This window comes from Barbus barbus, assembly GCF_936440315.1.
Source record: "Barbus barbus genome assembly, chromosome: 45".
Taxonomy (NCBI): domain Eukaryota; kingdom Metazoa; phylum Chordata; class Actinopteri; order Cypriniformes; family Cyprinidae; genus Barbus; species Barbus barbus.
Window position 1 is genome coordinate 18,322,843 of NC_136723.1, and position 17,285 is coordinate 18,340,127.

The 17,285-nt window shown below is 34.3% G+C and overlaps 1 protein-coding gene across 1 annotated transcript; it reads right to left on the bottom strand.

Moving 5' to 3' along the window:
* Positions 1-3,795: 3,795 nt before the first annotated feature.
* Positions 3,796-16,222, bottom strand: LOC306864057 (katanin p60 ATPase-containing subunit A-like 1). Its single transcript, XM_079407759.1, has 11 exons — positions 16,155-16,222; positions 13,479-13,737; positions 13,171-13,331; positions 11,664-11,826; positions 11,380-11,507; positions 10,455-10,560; positions 9,929-10,087; positions 8,286-8,412; positions 8,063-8,197; positions 6,079-6,205; positions 3,796-4,464 (listed from the first exon to the last, which is right to left on the bottom strand). Exons 2-11 carry the CDS (start codon positions 13,638-13,640, stop codon positions 4,266-4,268), a joined length of 1,467 nt encoding a protein of 488 aa, XP_079263885.1. The 5' UTR covers positions 13,641-13,737; positions 16,155-16,222; the 3' UTR covers positions 3,796-4,265.
* Between the last annotated feature and the right edge of the window lie 1,063 nt (positions 16,223-17,285).

The following is a 17,285-nucleotide window of genomic DNA, read 5'->3' on the forward strand; positions in this document are numbered from 1 at the left end:
TAACGAATACAAATTTATGTAGAGTTATGTAATGTACATATCATTCTATCTAAATGCAACAGATGTATCGACTGTAGCATGTTTTTTCTAACAGATAAAATCCATTAAAGCATCTACATCTGTCTGGGGCCAGATGCTGTGGAGGAGTAACTGATCAGAGTCTGTACCACTAAATCCTCAAGTTACATACTATAGAATCTACACCACTAAACTAAAGATATATTCCCAGAATGCACTTGGTGGTTAGGAAGAGGATGGGTAAAAATAGATGTATTTGACACCGTCTGGAACATCTGCCTTTAATCCAAAACCCCACACACACCAAGCATGCAATATTGTCATCAGATATTTTTATAGGTGTTTTATATATATATATATATATATATATATATATATATATATATATATATATATATATATATATATATATATATATATATGAATGAATATTGTATCTTTGCATATAAAGCAATTTTGAATTAAAAAATAAAATTGAATTTTGAATATATATATATATATATATATATATATAGTGCCGCTTGAAAGTTTGTGAACCCCTTGCAGAATCTGTGAAAATGTAATTTTAACAAAATAAGAGAAATGCATGTTATTTTTTAGTTAGTACTGTCCTGAGTAAAATATTTTAAATAAAAGATGTTTACATTTAGTCCACAAGACAAAAAAAAATAGCTGAAATTATTAAAATAACCCCATTAAAATGTTAGGGAAGCCTTGGTTCTTAATACTGTGTGTGGTTACCTGGATGATCCATGACTGTTTTTTTTGTTTTGTGATGTTTGTTCAGACCGATCAATTCAGGTGTTCAAAGGGCAACAAACTCATACTAAGAATTTCAGAAATTCATGTTACCATTTTTGTAAAAATGTGCTGAATTTTTTTTTTTTATTATAAGCATTTTCACTATAATAACCTAATAATAAATCACAGATAAAGCACATGTGTGGAATAATTTGTATAGTGTTTTTATATAAATGACACTTTTTCCTGCTTACACAAACTGTTTAGTGGAGACAAATCATCAAAAAAAAAAAAAGAGCAGCTGGTCTGTCGTAGCCATGTGTAGTGGCCTTTAAAGAGCCACGCTTCAGGACAAGTATTGACTATTATCCTCGATTTCTACCGCACAAATGCCACGTCATGCCATCACCGGTCCTCTTGTCAGCCGGTCGGACTGTTGTCCATACTTATGATTCATTCACACTCTCTTTGGATATACACTAGCTGCCACATCCATCTGTGTCCACACAAATTCAAAACCTGCATCACCAACCACTCGGTAACCAATTTAACCGGATGCTATCTATGCTGATATAATGCTACATCATGCCAGTTTACATTAAGTATTGTCAGTCTGTGACTTTTAATGCTAGCCATAACAGGGTGATGGAGAAAAAATAAAAAAGCAGGACGAATAAATAATTTCATAACAATCAGGAAACTTCGCTTGGGGCAGACAACACATCATGACGTTATCGCATTGACTCTAAAGTAGTCAGAAAACAATAAACTCCACACACAGCCTACACTCACACAGCACAGCCCACAACAACATAGTCATCCTCTTCCCCCACTGTCCTCCTTCCTGCCGACTGAGTCAGACCATTCTGCTGCTGTAAGACACAACACCTTTATCGCCCATCGTGCATCCAGATCTGGTTACTATCAAGCTGTCATACAAACTGTAAACGCTTGAGCATCAAATGTGATAATCCCTGGTTACTATTGTCAAATTGTACTTCTGTTACTAATATAATACAATAATTAATGAGTATTGATCAAGGATTTGTTTTTTAGACATTTTTGACAATGTTTGAAAATTTGTAACATAAATATACGGTCACATTTATAATCCAACAGAAATCCAAGCAATTGAGAATTTTGCATGAAGGCGGACAGATTTCATAACAGATTCACAATTATTATTGTTTGGCAACTTTTTGCAGGCAAAATCCATTCATTTCAACAGGAATCCAAGCGATTGGGAATTTTGCATTTTGCATTTCATTACAGATTCGTGTCGATTCGCCAACAGAAACCTGCTTGGTTGGAAAGTGAGTAGCGAGCTGTACTTCAGGAATCCAGAAATTTGTACAGAACTTTCTGTACAATTTCACAGACAATGGTCCTTATTTGTCTGTGAAATTGTACAGAAATTTTGCTAATGTTAAAACAAAAAGAAAAAGCAAAACATTTTACTTTGGCAATGTGATATATATTTCTAAGTGAACCAGGGGCCTGTACCATGATGGTAAATGAACAAATTCAGAGTTACAGGATTAGTTTTGAGTTGACAAAACCAAACCAATCTGGCTTTGTTGGTACCATGATGCTGATCATCAACTTTCTCTGTCAACTCAGGCTTTGATGCTGGGTTAGTGGAGCATGTGCACATGAATGTGTGACATCACTGGCGAACAGCCAATCACGAGCCTTGATTAAAGGATAAAGGTTTTGCTAAAGGTTAAAGGATCGAAGAATATGATGAATTTAAATGCATTTACAATGAAAAAAATTACTTGTTCATGAAAGAGGACAAATAAAAGAAATGATCTTGTTTTATCAGTGCAGTCACAAGTGAAACTTGTTAAGTTTATATAGTTGTAAATATACAGCGATAGAGACTCGGACATGTAAGGTCACGTAGTCATTTTTAAAGCATTATCTATTGATTCTACAACTTATTTATATTGCATACGATCTGTATATATTAACATTAATTTAAAATAAATGATTTATAATAACTGTTAAACTAAAATTGCTTGTATGTAATGGATTAATAATAATATAAATCATATAAAATAACTCTAAATAATTATAATTAAAGCCAGACATTTTTTAGTACTAGTGACCTTTAATTTGGAGCAAGACAAACTGGGGGAGTGACTTTTTTTGTGTTAGACATGTGTTACTTTGCTCACATCTGATTGGTCCAATTTCAGTTTGAGATCTCTAACTCAGAACATAGCCTGCCCCGGAGCAGGTTAGCCGTGGAGTGTAAGTTACTAGGCAAAGAACGCAGCTTTGAACCAAACCACTTTCATGTAACCTAAAACCCAGGATTGGTGCAAACTAAACTGGAACTTACCTGGCTAACCAGCTAAACCGGCTTCATGGTACAGGCCCCTGGAAATTTAAGACAGAAAAAAAATAGGGTGGGACAAAAAGTGGGCAGCGTTTGAGTTAATCGGTTGATGTTATCCAATAGCCTGCACAGTCTTGATGACATTGTCTGACATTATTTCAAAGCAAGGACAACTTATTATTTTTGGATGAAAGGTTATTAAGAGAAACAGTGTTTAGTGGACTGATAAATCAAGTACATTGTTAAAAAAAAAAAAAAAAAAGTTGTAAATAAAACAGGATTACTGGAGTTTGTAAAATATTATTTTCGTATGATCCACATCAGATGTCACTTCAACTTCCCTTAGGTTGATCTTTAAGAGTTCCGCTCGACCTTGAGCTGTGGAGTTCAGGAATCATTTGAACATTATGAAAACCATGTTTTTCCTGTTTTGATTTTTTTTTTAAATAGACAGCTGTGTGATTATCATGATGCTATTTTGACTACTGGAGTTTGTAAAATATTATTTTCGTCTCTCTATTTTTTCTCTCTAAATTTAATGTTTAATTCAATGTGTTAATTGCAGGTTCTTTGTAATTATTTGTAAAAAATTACCAGCAATATCTGACTGAAAATTGTTTCAAAGTAAATCCTACACCTGTTTTTTGTTTTTTTTAGTGTATTGAGAAAATAAGTAAATTTTGACAATAAATAGGTAGAGAACAAATGTTAATTTTATTATAACTATCAAGTAAAACAAATAAAAGAACACAGCACGTATGAATGTCTACACACTAATAAACATTAAAAAACATCCAGCACAGCACCAGGATTATGCTGGTCTCCCTTGTCAAGTATCATTTTTCACAGGCCTTTCAGTTTTGAAACTTAAGACAGGTCATTAGCAACTCAGGTGATTTCCATCTGTTAGCAGAGAATGAAGTTAGAAATACTTGAAACTGAGATGCTAGAAAAAAATGAACACAGACCGGTAGTGCATTTCTGACAATTGAAGTTGCAACTTTTCTCAGTCCAAACGTGTCCAAACGCATTTGAACACTGGTTTGACTAGTTTCAGTATCATCTTTGCATATTAAAATGTCTCGAAACATAAAACCGCGCCTTTTTTCAAGTGTTGGTCCACAATTTGTTCTCCCACTTATCTTGTGGCTGTCGTTTCTCTTTACACAGACCCAAACTCAGACATCCAGGACTCGTATTTCTCCAGGTCTGCAGCCGAGACGGATTTTGAGATCTTTTTGAGTGTAAGCTCAAAGTCCTCCATAGTGACTGGCATCTGCAGCTCATCTTTCGAAAGAGCACGGATCTCCTCTGGACTCAGACCCTGGATCCTCCTTCGCATCGCCATCATTGATGCATCTCTGAGAGCACAAAGTACAAAGTTCATCAGTCAAATCAACACCATCAATTTACATATTTGGAGCATGCGGCTTCATTTAAAGGAATAGTTCACCCACAAATGAAAATTTGCTGAAAATGTACTGACCCTCAATCCATCCAACATGTAGATGAATTTGTTTCTTCATCAGAACTAGGGATGCTCCCAATTTAACCGGTTAACTATTTTAGTTCCCCTCACTTCACAACAAATCCTTTTAATTAACAATATTTAGAAAAGAACAAGAATTAAAAATATAAGAAGCTATAGCTATATAAACGATAAGCCAAAACGAATTCATTTAGGCTAAAACGAAACTGAAACCAACGTTGGGTCTCTTGTTTGACACAAAATCAAATGTTTCCGTATTCGCGATGTATTTGAATGCCAAAATATTATTTATTATATTTCCAATATCCACGTAAAACAAAATGTTTTGTTATCCTTTCTAATTTAGAAACGCTTATCCTTTCTAATTTAATTCAATTCTAATTTTAAATAATCTTGTCGGTTAACGGTTAATAATCGGTTAACGAGCATCGGTTAGGAAGAATAACCGAAATGAACATCCCTCAGAACAGATTCTGAGAAATGTAGCATTGCTTCACTTGCTCACTAATGGATCCTCTGCAGTAAATGGGTGCCGTCAGAATCCAAACAGCTCATAAAAACATTACAATAATACACACAACTCCAGTCCATCACTTAACATCTTGTGAAGCGAAAAGCTGTGTGTTTGTAATAAAAAAAGTCCATCATTAACGTGTTTTAACTTTAAACTTTTGCTTCTGGCCAAAATACCAATCCATTCTCCATCCAAATCGATTTCCTGTTGTCCTCTCACATCAAAATCCACCAACATACCTTTTTATTATGGATGGGGGACTCTTATTTTTGCTGGAAGCAACGGTTTGAAGTTAAAATGGTCTCAATGATTGATTTAATTTGATGGACTGGAGTTGTGTGGATTACTTGTGGATTATTGTGATGTTTTTATCAGCTGTTTGGACTCTCATTCTGACGGCACCCATTCACTGCAGAGGATCCATTGTTAAGCTAGTGATGCAATGCTAAATTTCTGTTGTAAAATATGTTCTGATGAAGAAACAAACTGAATCTGAAGATCAGGGAGAGTATATTTTTGAGCAAATTTTCATTTTTGGGTAAACTATTCCTTTAGGCATTAAAGTGAAAGATATTGAATTACTTTCTCCCCTCCCTGCTTATTATGCAGAGACAAAACATATAAACCCATACTGAAATGATTTAATGATTTTCAATTATGGGCAATATGCAGCGTGCTTCTTGGGATAAATAGGACCATGAAACAGCTAGAGCTAGTTGGTTTGGTTCAAGATAACTCTTCTATTCAGGAATTTTATGCAACGCTGAAGGGTAAAATGAATGGAAAATATACTAACGAGCCCCAGGCAACCACTGTTGAGCTTGAGTCTGTTCTTATTGGCTGTGATTTTGTCACTATGCGCCACATTATGTTTTTAGCAAGAGCAGAAAAATTACTTGATGCTTGAAACCTGTCACATTAAGTCCAGTTATAGGACAAGGTGTTATCTGTAATCCTGAAAACATACTGTACCTGCAGACGTTAGTGATGTCAGCTCCTGAATAACCCTCAATTTTCTCAGCGATGAGGGTGAGATCCACATCAGATGTCACTTCAACTTCCCTTAGGTTGATCTTTAAGAGTTCCGCTCGACCTTGAGCTGTGGAGTTCAGGAATCATTTGAACATTATGAAAACCATATTTTTCCTGTTTTGATTTTTTTTTTTTAAATAGACAGCTGTGTGATTATCATGATGCTACTTTGACTACTGTATTTCTCTTTTTTTATCATTTAAAAAAATAAGTCTTTTTTTTTTCATCTAAAACATCATATTTCAGTTTTACTTTAAATAAAAAGCTTGGCTTTAAAATAAATGTTGTTCATAATGAATGCTACTTTAATTTATGTTCTTTTAGTACTGTAACGGGGGGGGTGTAGATCGCAGTCTCGAGGGTATGTAACGAGTGGGGCGGGGCTGAGAGCCGTGGGAACGGAGCGAGACCGGTGAGTGGCGCAGGTGTCGCTCATTATCATTAACTCCACCGGCCTCGCTCCGTTCCCACTCGTTACATACCCCCATCGCCCCTCGCAAGCCGGGGGTATCCTCGAGACTGCACTCTACCCCCCCCCCCCCTTCGTTACAAATACATATATTTTTCATTCCTGTTCTGTTCTTAATACCATTAAATGTAGTTGTTATTTGTTGTGGAGTGAGGGGGAACTAAAATACATGTTTAAAGTCTTAATATAGTGTTTGTTTTTTCATTTCATTTTATTTTCTGGGTATTTTACATTATTTCTGAATATAATAATAAAATAATAATAATATGAATTTTATCTGTGTTTTTTCCCCCTCTCAACAAGCTAATTTGATCTGATCGACCTATATAGTCAGGTGTGACTTATTTTCCAGGAAATATGGTAAATATATTTTTCATTTTATAAATAAAAATTTTATATTAAATTACATTAAATTAGCAATGAAAAATATATATTATCGGAGTGTCTATTTACACTAACTCCACCCACTAACGTGTGATTGGGTTAGTCAACACTAAAAAAAGACGTTCGTTCAGTGTCAGTTTCAATGGTGTAGATGGTAAGATGGTTAGATGTAGGTGCTTTTGCCTTTTGCCAAACTTTTTTTCTCCCTTTTCAAATCTCATATCGCATCGGAAAGGCATTTATTTTCAATAAAAATTAAGGAAATAATCAAAAAGTTGAAAATAAAGTATCGGGTAGGGTTAGGGTAGGTGTAGGAGGGCTTATATTGTCCCAATAAGGTGGCATCCATTTAATAATTTGAATTAAAACTATCATTTACACTCAATACGTTATTATTGCGTACTGTTTTATAATGTACTACAATACTGAGGTGCAAATAATTGCCACTATTTGCAATTAGTAGTATAAAGAGCAGAAAATCTTGCTATTTTAACAGTGTAAATAGAATCTATAGCTATTTGCACTTAGTCTAAACAGCAAATGGTTAAAAATATTGCTATTTACACTTAGTGCAAATAGCCGCTGCCTAATATTATATTTTATTACAAAGTATTTGTAAATCACTTTGATTTTGATTTATGCTGGTTTAATTTTAATTTTACTATTACTCATATTTTACTTACTCATAAATGTGCTTAGAAACTGTGCTTAATTAGAAACATCTTCATGGTTCTAAAAATAAGCTTCCTTTTATTTGTGTCAATAATTTCCCATTTTCCCCTTTTGTTTTTGGGGAGAAATATAACCTTTAAAAAAAACATTTACGTATTTTTGTCTCCCATCCAATTTGAAATTCTAAAATCCAGGCCATGTAACTATAACAAAGGAGTTGCATCAGACAATGAAAGCTCATGAGTAACTGAACTATACAGCACAGTTTGAATGGAGAGAAATTAATCAGGTTGGTTCATTTATGAGTGGGTGACATGCATGGAGAAATCAGAGGAGCCGTGACTGCCTGTAGAATGTTTTCCTGTTGATGGGCGTTTGTGAGTGAGGGTGTTAGATTACCAGTGGGTAGTGGAATGTAGATCCTCTTCTCCAGTCGTCTCCTTAGAGCCTCATCAATGTCCCAGGGGAAGTTAGTGGCAGCCAGGACCATTACCATTTTAGAGGGATCGTCACTCTCTTGAGCACCTCCTACACCTGATGCCATTATACCGGTGGGTGTTAAAATAAGGCTGCATCATTCATTGTACTATCATAACAGAGTCGCCTACTACACAAAACTCACCATCCATCTGCACGAGTATTTCTGACTTCACTCTGCGACTGGCCTCGTGTTCGTCTGATGTGCCCCGTCTCCCGCAAATAGAGTCAATCTCATCAATAAAAATTGTTGTAGGGGCGTAAAAACGAGCCTGTTACAGCAAACAATGAAACAAAAATGACCAAAACCAACAGAAGTGCAAATGTCCAGTAAAGAAATAGACTATAACATGACCAACATTTTTAGTTTATTATATATTATGTTATCATAAATGATATTACTTCATTTTAACACCATCAGAGTCAGGGCTGTTTTTCTCTTTATTTATTTAACTAACTAACTAGCCTGTTTTTTCTTATATGTGACCCTGGACCACAAAACCAGTCATAAGGGTAAATTATTATTATTATTTTTTTATTTGAAATTCAAATGAAAGCTGAATAAATAAGCTCCATTGATGTATTTGGTTTGTTAGGATAGGACAATATTTGACCAAGATACAACTATTTGTAAATCTGGAATCTGACGGTGTTCTTAGCAATGCATATTACTAATCAAAAATTAAGTTTTGATATATTTACAGTAGGAAATTTACAAAATATCTTCATGGAACATGATCTTTACTTAATATCCTAATGATTTTGGCATAAAAGAAAAATCAATAATTTTGACCCATTACCATTTTTTTTCCCCCTCACATTTTATGAGGGCATATTTTTTCTCTAACGACCTGGCTAGCTAACTAACTGATTAACTAACTAACTTTTTTTCCCCTATTTTCCCCATTTATGTAAAATCAACAGATTTTCGGGAGGTTTTTTTGCTTTTATTAGGGCATAATTACCTAACTAATTAACTGACTATCTACATAACTAACTAATATTTTCCCTATAAAAACATAGAATTTTACCCATTTGTGTCCAATCAATACTAACTTTTAGGAGTACTTTTACCTTTTATGAGGGCATATGTTTTCTCTCATTTTTTTCTTCTAACTAACCAACTATCAAAATAACTAATTTTTGTCCCTAAAAACACTGTTAATGTAAAATCATCATTTATTTTCATTGTTTTTTTGTTGTTGTTGGGCATATTGTTGTCTAACTGACTAAACAACTAACTAAATAAATAATATCTCCCCTATATAAACACTCAGTGTCATCCAGCTGTCAAATTAACATTGCTTATCAAAGGTATTTTTACCTTTTATGATTTTTTTCTCTAATTAAATAACTACCTTGCTAACTAACTAATTAACTGACTAACTACTTAACCTTCCCTATAAAAACACAAGTTATTGCCCATTTGTCAAATCAACACTGATTTTCAGTATTTTTACCTGATTTTACGGAGCATTTTTTGCCAATTAATGTTAAATCAACATTTATTTTGAGGGGTATTTTTACTTTTATGTTGTCTATCTAACTACTTAACTCTACTCGCTGTTTTCTATGCTGATTTTTATCATCCAGAAATGGTCAAGAAATGAGCTTTACTATGGGGTCTTTAATTGAGGCATTGTAAATATCTAGGACATTTTTATCACTTTTGATCATTTGTGCCCTGATGTCTACTTAACTCCTGATCCTAATCACTATCAAATTACACCTTCAGCAAAAAAACTAAACAAATCAATGGCCACGCAATCCCAGTTTCAAAATCCTCACCATTTCAAAAAGGAGCCGCACGAGTTTCTCAGACTCTCCCCTGTACTTTGAGGTCAGCGTGGAGGACGAAACATTGAAAAATGTTGTGCCACATTCGGTTGCAACCGCTTTAGCCAACATGGTCTTCCCTGTGCCTGGAGGGCCCACCATCAGCACCCCCTGCGAGTTTAAAAACAACACGACTTCGCATGGGCATATATTTGAAACACACAGGTGCAGCTGATGGTTTGAGGAAAAAACACTTCAGTAAAACAGACGGCATGTGGAAAACAAACTGAAGGCGAAATATCAGCCATACTCAATCTGTGACGAATGATACAGCACTAATGAGAGCCTGTTTTGGAGAATGTGAATTCTGTCCTATATTAACTAATATAACAGTGCACCCTGCAGTGCTAAAAAATTATGAACACGAGAAATAGAAACATAACTGTTGGCAACAACATAGTATTGACAGACTATGTATCCATATGTGTGTATGTTCAGATGTCAAACTCTGGCATCAGATGTCATCTAACATATTAACCTTCCACGGGCGGCGGATCCCCTTGAAGAAGTCTGGCATCCACATAGGCAGGACCACTGCCTCTCTCAGCAGCTTTTTGGCATCTTCCAGATCTGCTATGTCATCCCTGCAGGAACAGTAACACATGACAGCTTGCTTGAGTCACCGTCCAGCACTGAATCACTAACTGCTACTGTGACTGACAGCTGTCGCTGACTCAACACGTTACTTATTTGTCTCTGGTCAAGTATGAAAACTAAACTTACTGCATTGCTATTTATACAGCCAATGCCTAAGCCCAGAGGGACTTTTTTGTTCACATTTTCTTGGCTCATTTTCATAAATTGTTTTTGGGGGATTTGAACTTAAAGTTATAACTCTTACTGAATGCTGAAAGCATGATGAAACTAGTCAATCGATTTATGAATAAACATTTAAGAGTGAGCAAAGTGCCTTGGCACATTTTGTACTTTAGTATGTAGTGTTTTACAGTAGTTATTATTTGATATAATCATGAATTTGAGAGAATCATGATAATAATAACTTTACATTTTAATTGTATTTTACCATTAAACAAAGCACATTTTTAAAAAAATATATTTTCACAGCATTAAAAAAAAACGTATTTAATTATAAGTTAAAAATTATTATTTATTTTTGTATAATGTATTAGGCCTATATTTTAAGCGACATGAGCAGAACAGACAATTATACCGTTAATCGCAATTATTTGTTTGACAAGTAATCATCAGCACAAAATTCATTCAGGTTCAATCCAGGTTTTTCAATAGTCGATAACAACATCTACAGTCTTGCAATATCACAATATAATTATATTCAGATTAATTATGAGCAGTACAATTGTGTGTAATGTATACATTTATTTTGTATACTATATACTCGTAAGTATTTGAACAGTAAAACTAGTGCTAAAATGGCACAATACCAGTGGACATTGGGATTCCGGGACACAATGTCCCTCTCCAGTGCATCCACCAGATCGCTGTCACAGCCTGTGCCATCAAACTTCCTCTGTTCCACATCAGCAGCACCCTCCTGGGCATTCTTCTTACTCTGAAAACACAGACAGGCAGGACACATTGCTACAACACATGATAATAGGTACTTACAAATCCTAAATTGTCTAAACTGAAATTAAATCAACCATAATTCCAATTTGCACTAAGTTTGGCAGATTGTACATTCAGCCTAATAGTTTAAATAACTAACTTTTTCATCCTTAGCTTTATTTCCACGGCCGTCACGGGTGTTCGGTCTCTCTGATTTGACGTTCGGCTGACCTCTGCCCACAGGGCCACGATGCTGCATTCCAGGTGACTCCTTTCTCTGGGGCTTTGATACATTGATTGGCTTCTTCACCTGGACAGGTCCCCTATGACCAGACAGAGTGGTATCATGGGGCATCTGAATCATGTGACCACAAATGCACATATTCTGACTGGCTTTTTTGAACTGATTAGTGAATGCAATTCATAGTATCTATATAATACATAGGATGCAAGGATCCATTAAACTGGTCAAAAGTAACAGCACAGATATTTATAACTTTACAGAAGATTTCAATTTTAAATCTCATAATATGTTAAAAACGTGTATACTATTTTCACATTTATAGAATCGTTATTTATAAAAACAGTCTTAGCTTAATATTTTTCAACTAAAACCACATTATATTAGATCAGCAACTTCTCATTAAAAAGTGAAAGTGGGAAATAAAATTAAAAAGCTAATGTTATTCCTACTTTTGTTTTAGTATGTTATTACATATCACCAGTCTTAACCCCACTGGAATGAATGTAATTTAATTCAATACCTTTAATTAAACATCTGAAACTCATGATTGCTTGAAACTAATTTATGAACCCTACATTTATAACAAAACAACATAAATAATATTCTGAAAGGTTTTCAAACAAAATAAATTCATTTTACTAGCATAAACCTTCACTTTCAGATGAAAAAGGAATCTGTTATCATGCTGCAATGGTTCATCGATTGGTGTACTTATTGATGTTTATCAACAAAATTCAGAAAAAAAAACATTTCACACTAATATAACTTCATAGATCATTTTGTCAAGTGTACCTACTCAATACATACCAAGGTCAAATATGACACGAATTATAAAAAAAATCTAAAAATCTAAAAATAAATAAATAATGTGTATTATGAGAGTCTTAAAGCATTTGTAAAGTTTCATTCACTAACTAAAAACTATGCTTTTTTTTTTTTTTTTTACAAATTTTTATGTATCTCTTCCAGGTCAAAACAGACCTGAATGCGTTATTCGGGTTAAATAAATGCTGCTCTTTAGAACTTTAATCAATATTTTTTTCAACTAAAATATTAAGCAGCACAACTGTTTTCAGCATTGATAATAATACGAAACGTGGTGCGCATACAGAACTTCTTTAAAAAAAAATAAAAAATTGTTTTTGCTGCTCAATATATTTGTGGGAAACAGACCAGTAGTGTATATGTAAGTTAATAAAATAACATTTCAATAGCAGACATTTTTTTTATATAAAATAAAAATATAAAGCACAGTAAAATGTGTGAATGTGAATATGTTTTCACTGAGCTAATTCCATTTTGTGCTGTATGACATGACGCATGAGTGAACACAGCAGTGACAGCATGAAGACAGGAGACGTGTGACATGCTCTGCAGCTGACAGAACTCCTCAGGGCTTTATGTAATCAGCTGCTTATTCTACCTGTGCTCCGCTGGGATTGGGGGAGGCCAGACATCAGGGTCCCTTGGGCTCTCTTCAGGCAGAGGGTTGGGGAAATCAGCGGGTTTGTCCACCTTGAAACTCTCCAGGGTGTTTACGAGGCTTTTCACCTGCTCATATTCCTCTGTCAGTTCCTGCCGAACCTGGGCTCAGAGAAGGAGGGGGGGCACTGGTTTGAGATTACATATACTGTACCAACACCACTATACTCTTTGGCTAATACCATATAATTCACAGCACTATAAATAAGTACATATCAGATTGAATCATACAGTATATGAGCGCCTTACTTGTTGCCATTTGACTTTCAGAGCAGGATCTCTGAGGGACTGACAGTGCTTATGGATCTGTTGTATAACACCTTGATAATACACCATAGATGAGTCATAATTCCCCAGTAGTGCATATTCTCTTCCTTTCTTAGCGTTGTCGCAAATCTCAGTCAGATTCATGATGAGAAAGAAATCAAACCAAACGTTGCTTCAGTGCTTCAGTGTGACCTGAGTTCACAGCTTCATCAGAGATGCTGGTGATTGAAGGCCATGAGTCCTAAACATGTCAAAGAACAAAGAGGCTGATAAGATGATGCCCAGCTAAATCAAACATTTATAGAGATAGTAACAGAAGAGGGGTGAAGTCGGGTACAGCGAATAACTTTCTGACAAATCATCCAGAGCTGCATTAAAATGTCTCTGCGCATTTCCAGATCTCTTAAACAGTTTTGTTTAAAATATGTAACAAAATAAAACCCAGGAGCTGTTTAAAAAGCTATTCTTTCAGAAGTCCCCCTCTGTGTCAGAACCAAGTAAAATGCTCCAGGGAACCTGCACAGCGAAACCTTCAGAAAGAATGAGTTGTGTTTGTGAGTGTTAGAAAGAGAAATATTTATAACATTTTAAAAAAACTCCCTTTACTAAAGCTCATTCAATTCATTGTTAGTATTCTGTGTGAACCATGTATGTAGAATATGTGAAGATTTCTATTTACAATTTATTCAGAGGTTTAATTATTCATTTTATTTTTTTTTTTTTTAAATAGAAGTTTTGTGTGTGACTGTATTTCTTTTTTACTGATAATAGTTAACAATAAAGTTGGCATGAGTGTATGGAAGTTGAAAGTGTGTGTATGGGCATTCAAACAACATAAATATCCTCCTGAGACCCATCTATGGAGCTTTTTCTCTGTAGTGGACATTATATTTTAGTGAATTTCTCTACGATCTTACATGTCACATGTTTGGACGTTTGACCATGACCACTCCCTCTCCTTGGTCTTTAAAGTCGGCTGACATTAATTTAGTGATACAATTGTACATCCTTATGGAAATATGATCATATTTTGTAATTAGCATTTAAATTTGATCAATTTTCTAATTGTTTGTCATAAATCAACAGCTCAGGAAAATGTTATGGGGTTTCAAATCAAAATATGAGTTTTTGTTATGAAACAGGACATGATTTCATACATGTCCACTGTGGAGGACAACAGGACTAAAAGCATGTTTATTACACATTTTGGGAGGCACAACAATTGAATAGGAAAATAAATTATATAGTCAACATTTTTATAAAATATTAGAAATTATTATTAAAATCTGGCCAATTATTACACTTCTTTTTTCAACATGCTGTTTTTTTCCAGTTTATGGAAATTTTACACACATATTGCATAAAGCACACTGGTATATAAAATCATTATGTTATATCTTTTATAACAGTTGAGAATCATCCTGATACAAAGTTTGCCAAAAAAAATCCTGAAACCTAAAAATTGATTGATGATTATTTTTCTTTTTTTTTCAAATCCCATTGTTTTTGCCTTTTCATGTCATGTATGTCCTGGTTGTCCTCTACAGAGGGCATTGCATAACATATTAATAAAAAAAAAAAAAATTCTTATGCTCTAAACAATGTAATAACCACTATTATGTATAGATCAGTGGTAATAACATGAGAATATACTAAATCCACAAAGCTTTTTTTTTCTGGGTCTCAGGAGGATATGACGTATTAAAACTGATGGAAGTAGATAAAATGGGCCAAGACGAAATAGGCCTTTTCTTACAATTATGTTATTTTAAATAAATAAATATGTTTTATTATAGAGACCATAAAGATGTAAATGATGTTGTGCTCACTTTAGATGTCCAATATTTTCTTATTATACAAATTTTACATTAAAGGTTACGATGTTCATAAGTTAAATTAAAGGTAGCATTCATAAGTTTTTTCCCCCTATCAGGCCCCTATTGAATGTTTCTCTCTTTCTCTCTCCTGCCCTAATTATCCGAATTGTTTCAAATTCAGTGACTGTATATTAAATAACTAAAACACTCCAGGCTTATCAGGTCTATTTGAACTGATTTAATCACACTGTGTGTGGATTCACTGATAACAAACACAATGAGAGGATTTTTCTACGGGTTTGGATGCAAAGCTGTAGTTTCTGTTACTGCAATACTAAACTTTGGTTTATTAACCTTTACCCTGACCACAGAGTGGCTGTCAAAAATAAGACCATTTCGTTTGTCGGACACTTGACGTGAAGCATATAATAAAAACCGTTCAAGATGCCTCAAATTGTTTGCATCCCATGTCTTTTCTTTGAACAAAAAACTAACCTACCTGAAAATCCACCATTCAAATAGCATAAAATAATTTATATCTACAAAATCAAATCGCGTTTGTATGTAAAAACAGCCCAAACGTCACAGCTCTTGATTTTTCCTTTATACACGATTTGTAGTTTTCCCCCGTTTGCTTTTAAGTACAGACAAATAGTGAACGTTGCACTAAGAAACTACATTACCCATAAGGCAACAGTGCAAGATTTAGGCCAGCGATAACAAAAAGGATTTGAAAGGAAAGTTCGCATGTTAGTTTATGAATCTAATTAAGAACATGTGATATGATATATGTGTTCTGCATTTAATTCTACGTTTTCATGGGAATAGGTAAATGTCTTACCTTTATGCGAGGCACTTTTACGTTCGACTGGCCCACGGTCCGTTACCCACTGATGTTGCCATGGCCGCGAAAAGACGCTGAATGGATGAATGAATGAATGCATGTGTTGTGGGCGGGGTCTGGACAAATACAGCTCCGCCTGCTTTATTATAACTTTATAAACTCACACGGGTTACATCTATCTGTAAGGATAAGGTTTTCATTGTAATTCACTGTATTTTAATAGTTAATTCCATATATGTTTAATTATTATGTTATTGTCTTTGTAGCCACGACTATACAGAAAAATATTGATAAATATTCACTGCAGTAAAAATGTGACAACTAGCCCCGGTTTCTTCTATGAAGTACCAGTTCAAAGAATGAATAATTCATGAGGATGAAAGGGGCTGTTGGAAAGTGGTCTGCATATTTGGCCTTTATCATTAGATCAAATTTATTTTATTATTATTATTATTATTGTATTTAATTTGTAATTAAAACATCTTTCTTTACTTAAGAATACAGTTAAAAACTAAATAAAGTCCAATCCGTCCGCAGTAGCAGAAGGATGGTAGTGAACATGTTCAAAGCTCAAAAATAAGGGCATGAATGCTTTGGATGGAGAGTTGCTGATCTGTATAAATGTATGACAGTACCACACAATGACCACACGGTGGCGCTGTATACCGCTTAATATATGCTGTTGAAGCAGCTGAACAGCAGGAGGCTCGGATTAATGGAGATTTTCATCTGATGATACATTCATGTGTTCTTTTTAAGCCTGTGTTTGCCACGAAAAAGACGAAGGCCTGGTTGGTGAACTGAAACCATACATTCAAATCAATCAAAAACATATATATATCAATATAATAAAATGGTGCTGATGATTTTGAAAAGAAAATCAATATAGCCATAAAGATAATTGAGCTTGAAATCACTTCGTCTTGGGTAATAAAAATAGCTTTAAATTAGTAATTAAAATATTCAAGTTGGTACATGAAGCTCTTCTGTTAATGTGTTTAACCAAATCATTTATAAAGTGATATTTGACATGACAAGCCCATAAATCCTTCCATTCACCCTCAGTATTAGAAGAGCTGAAATAAATACAATATCTATTTTGTAATAGGTAATAAAAATCATTTCAGA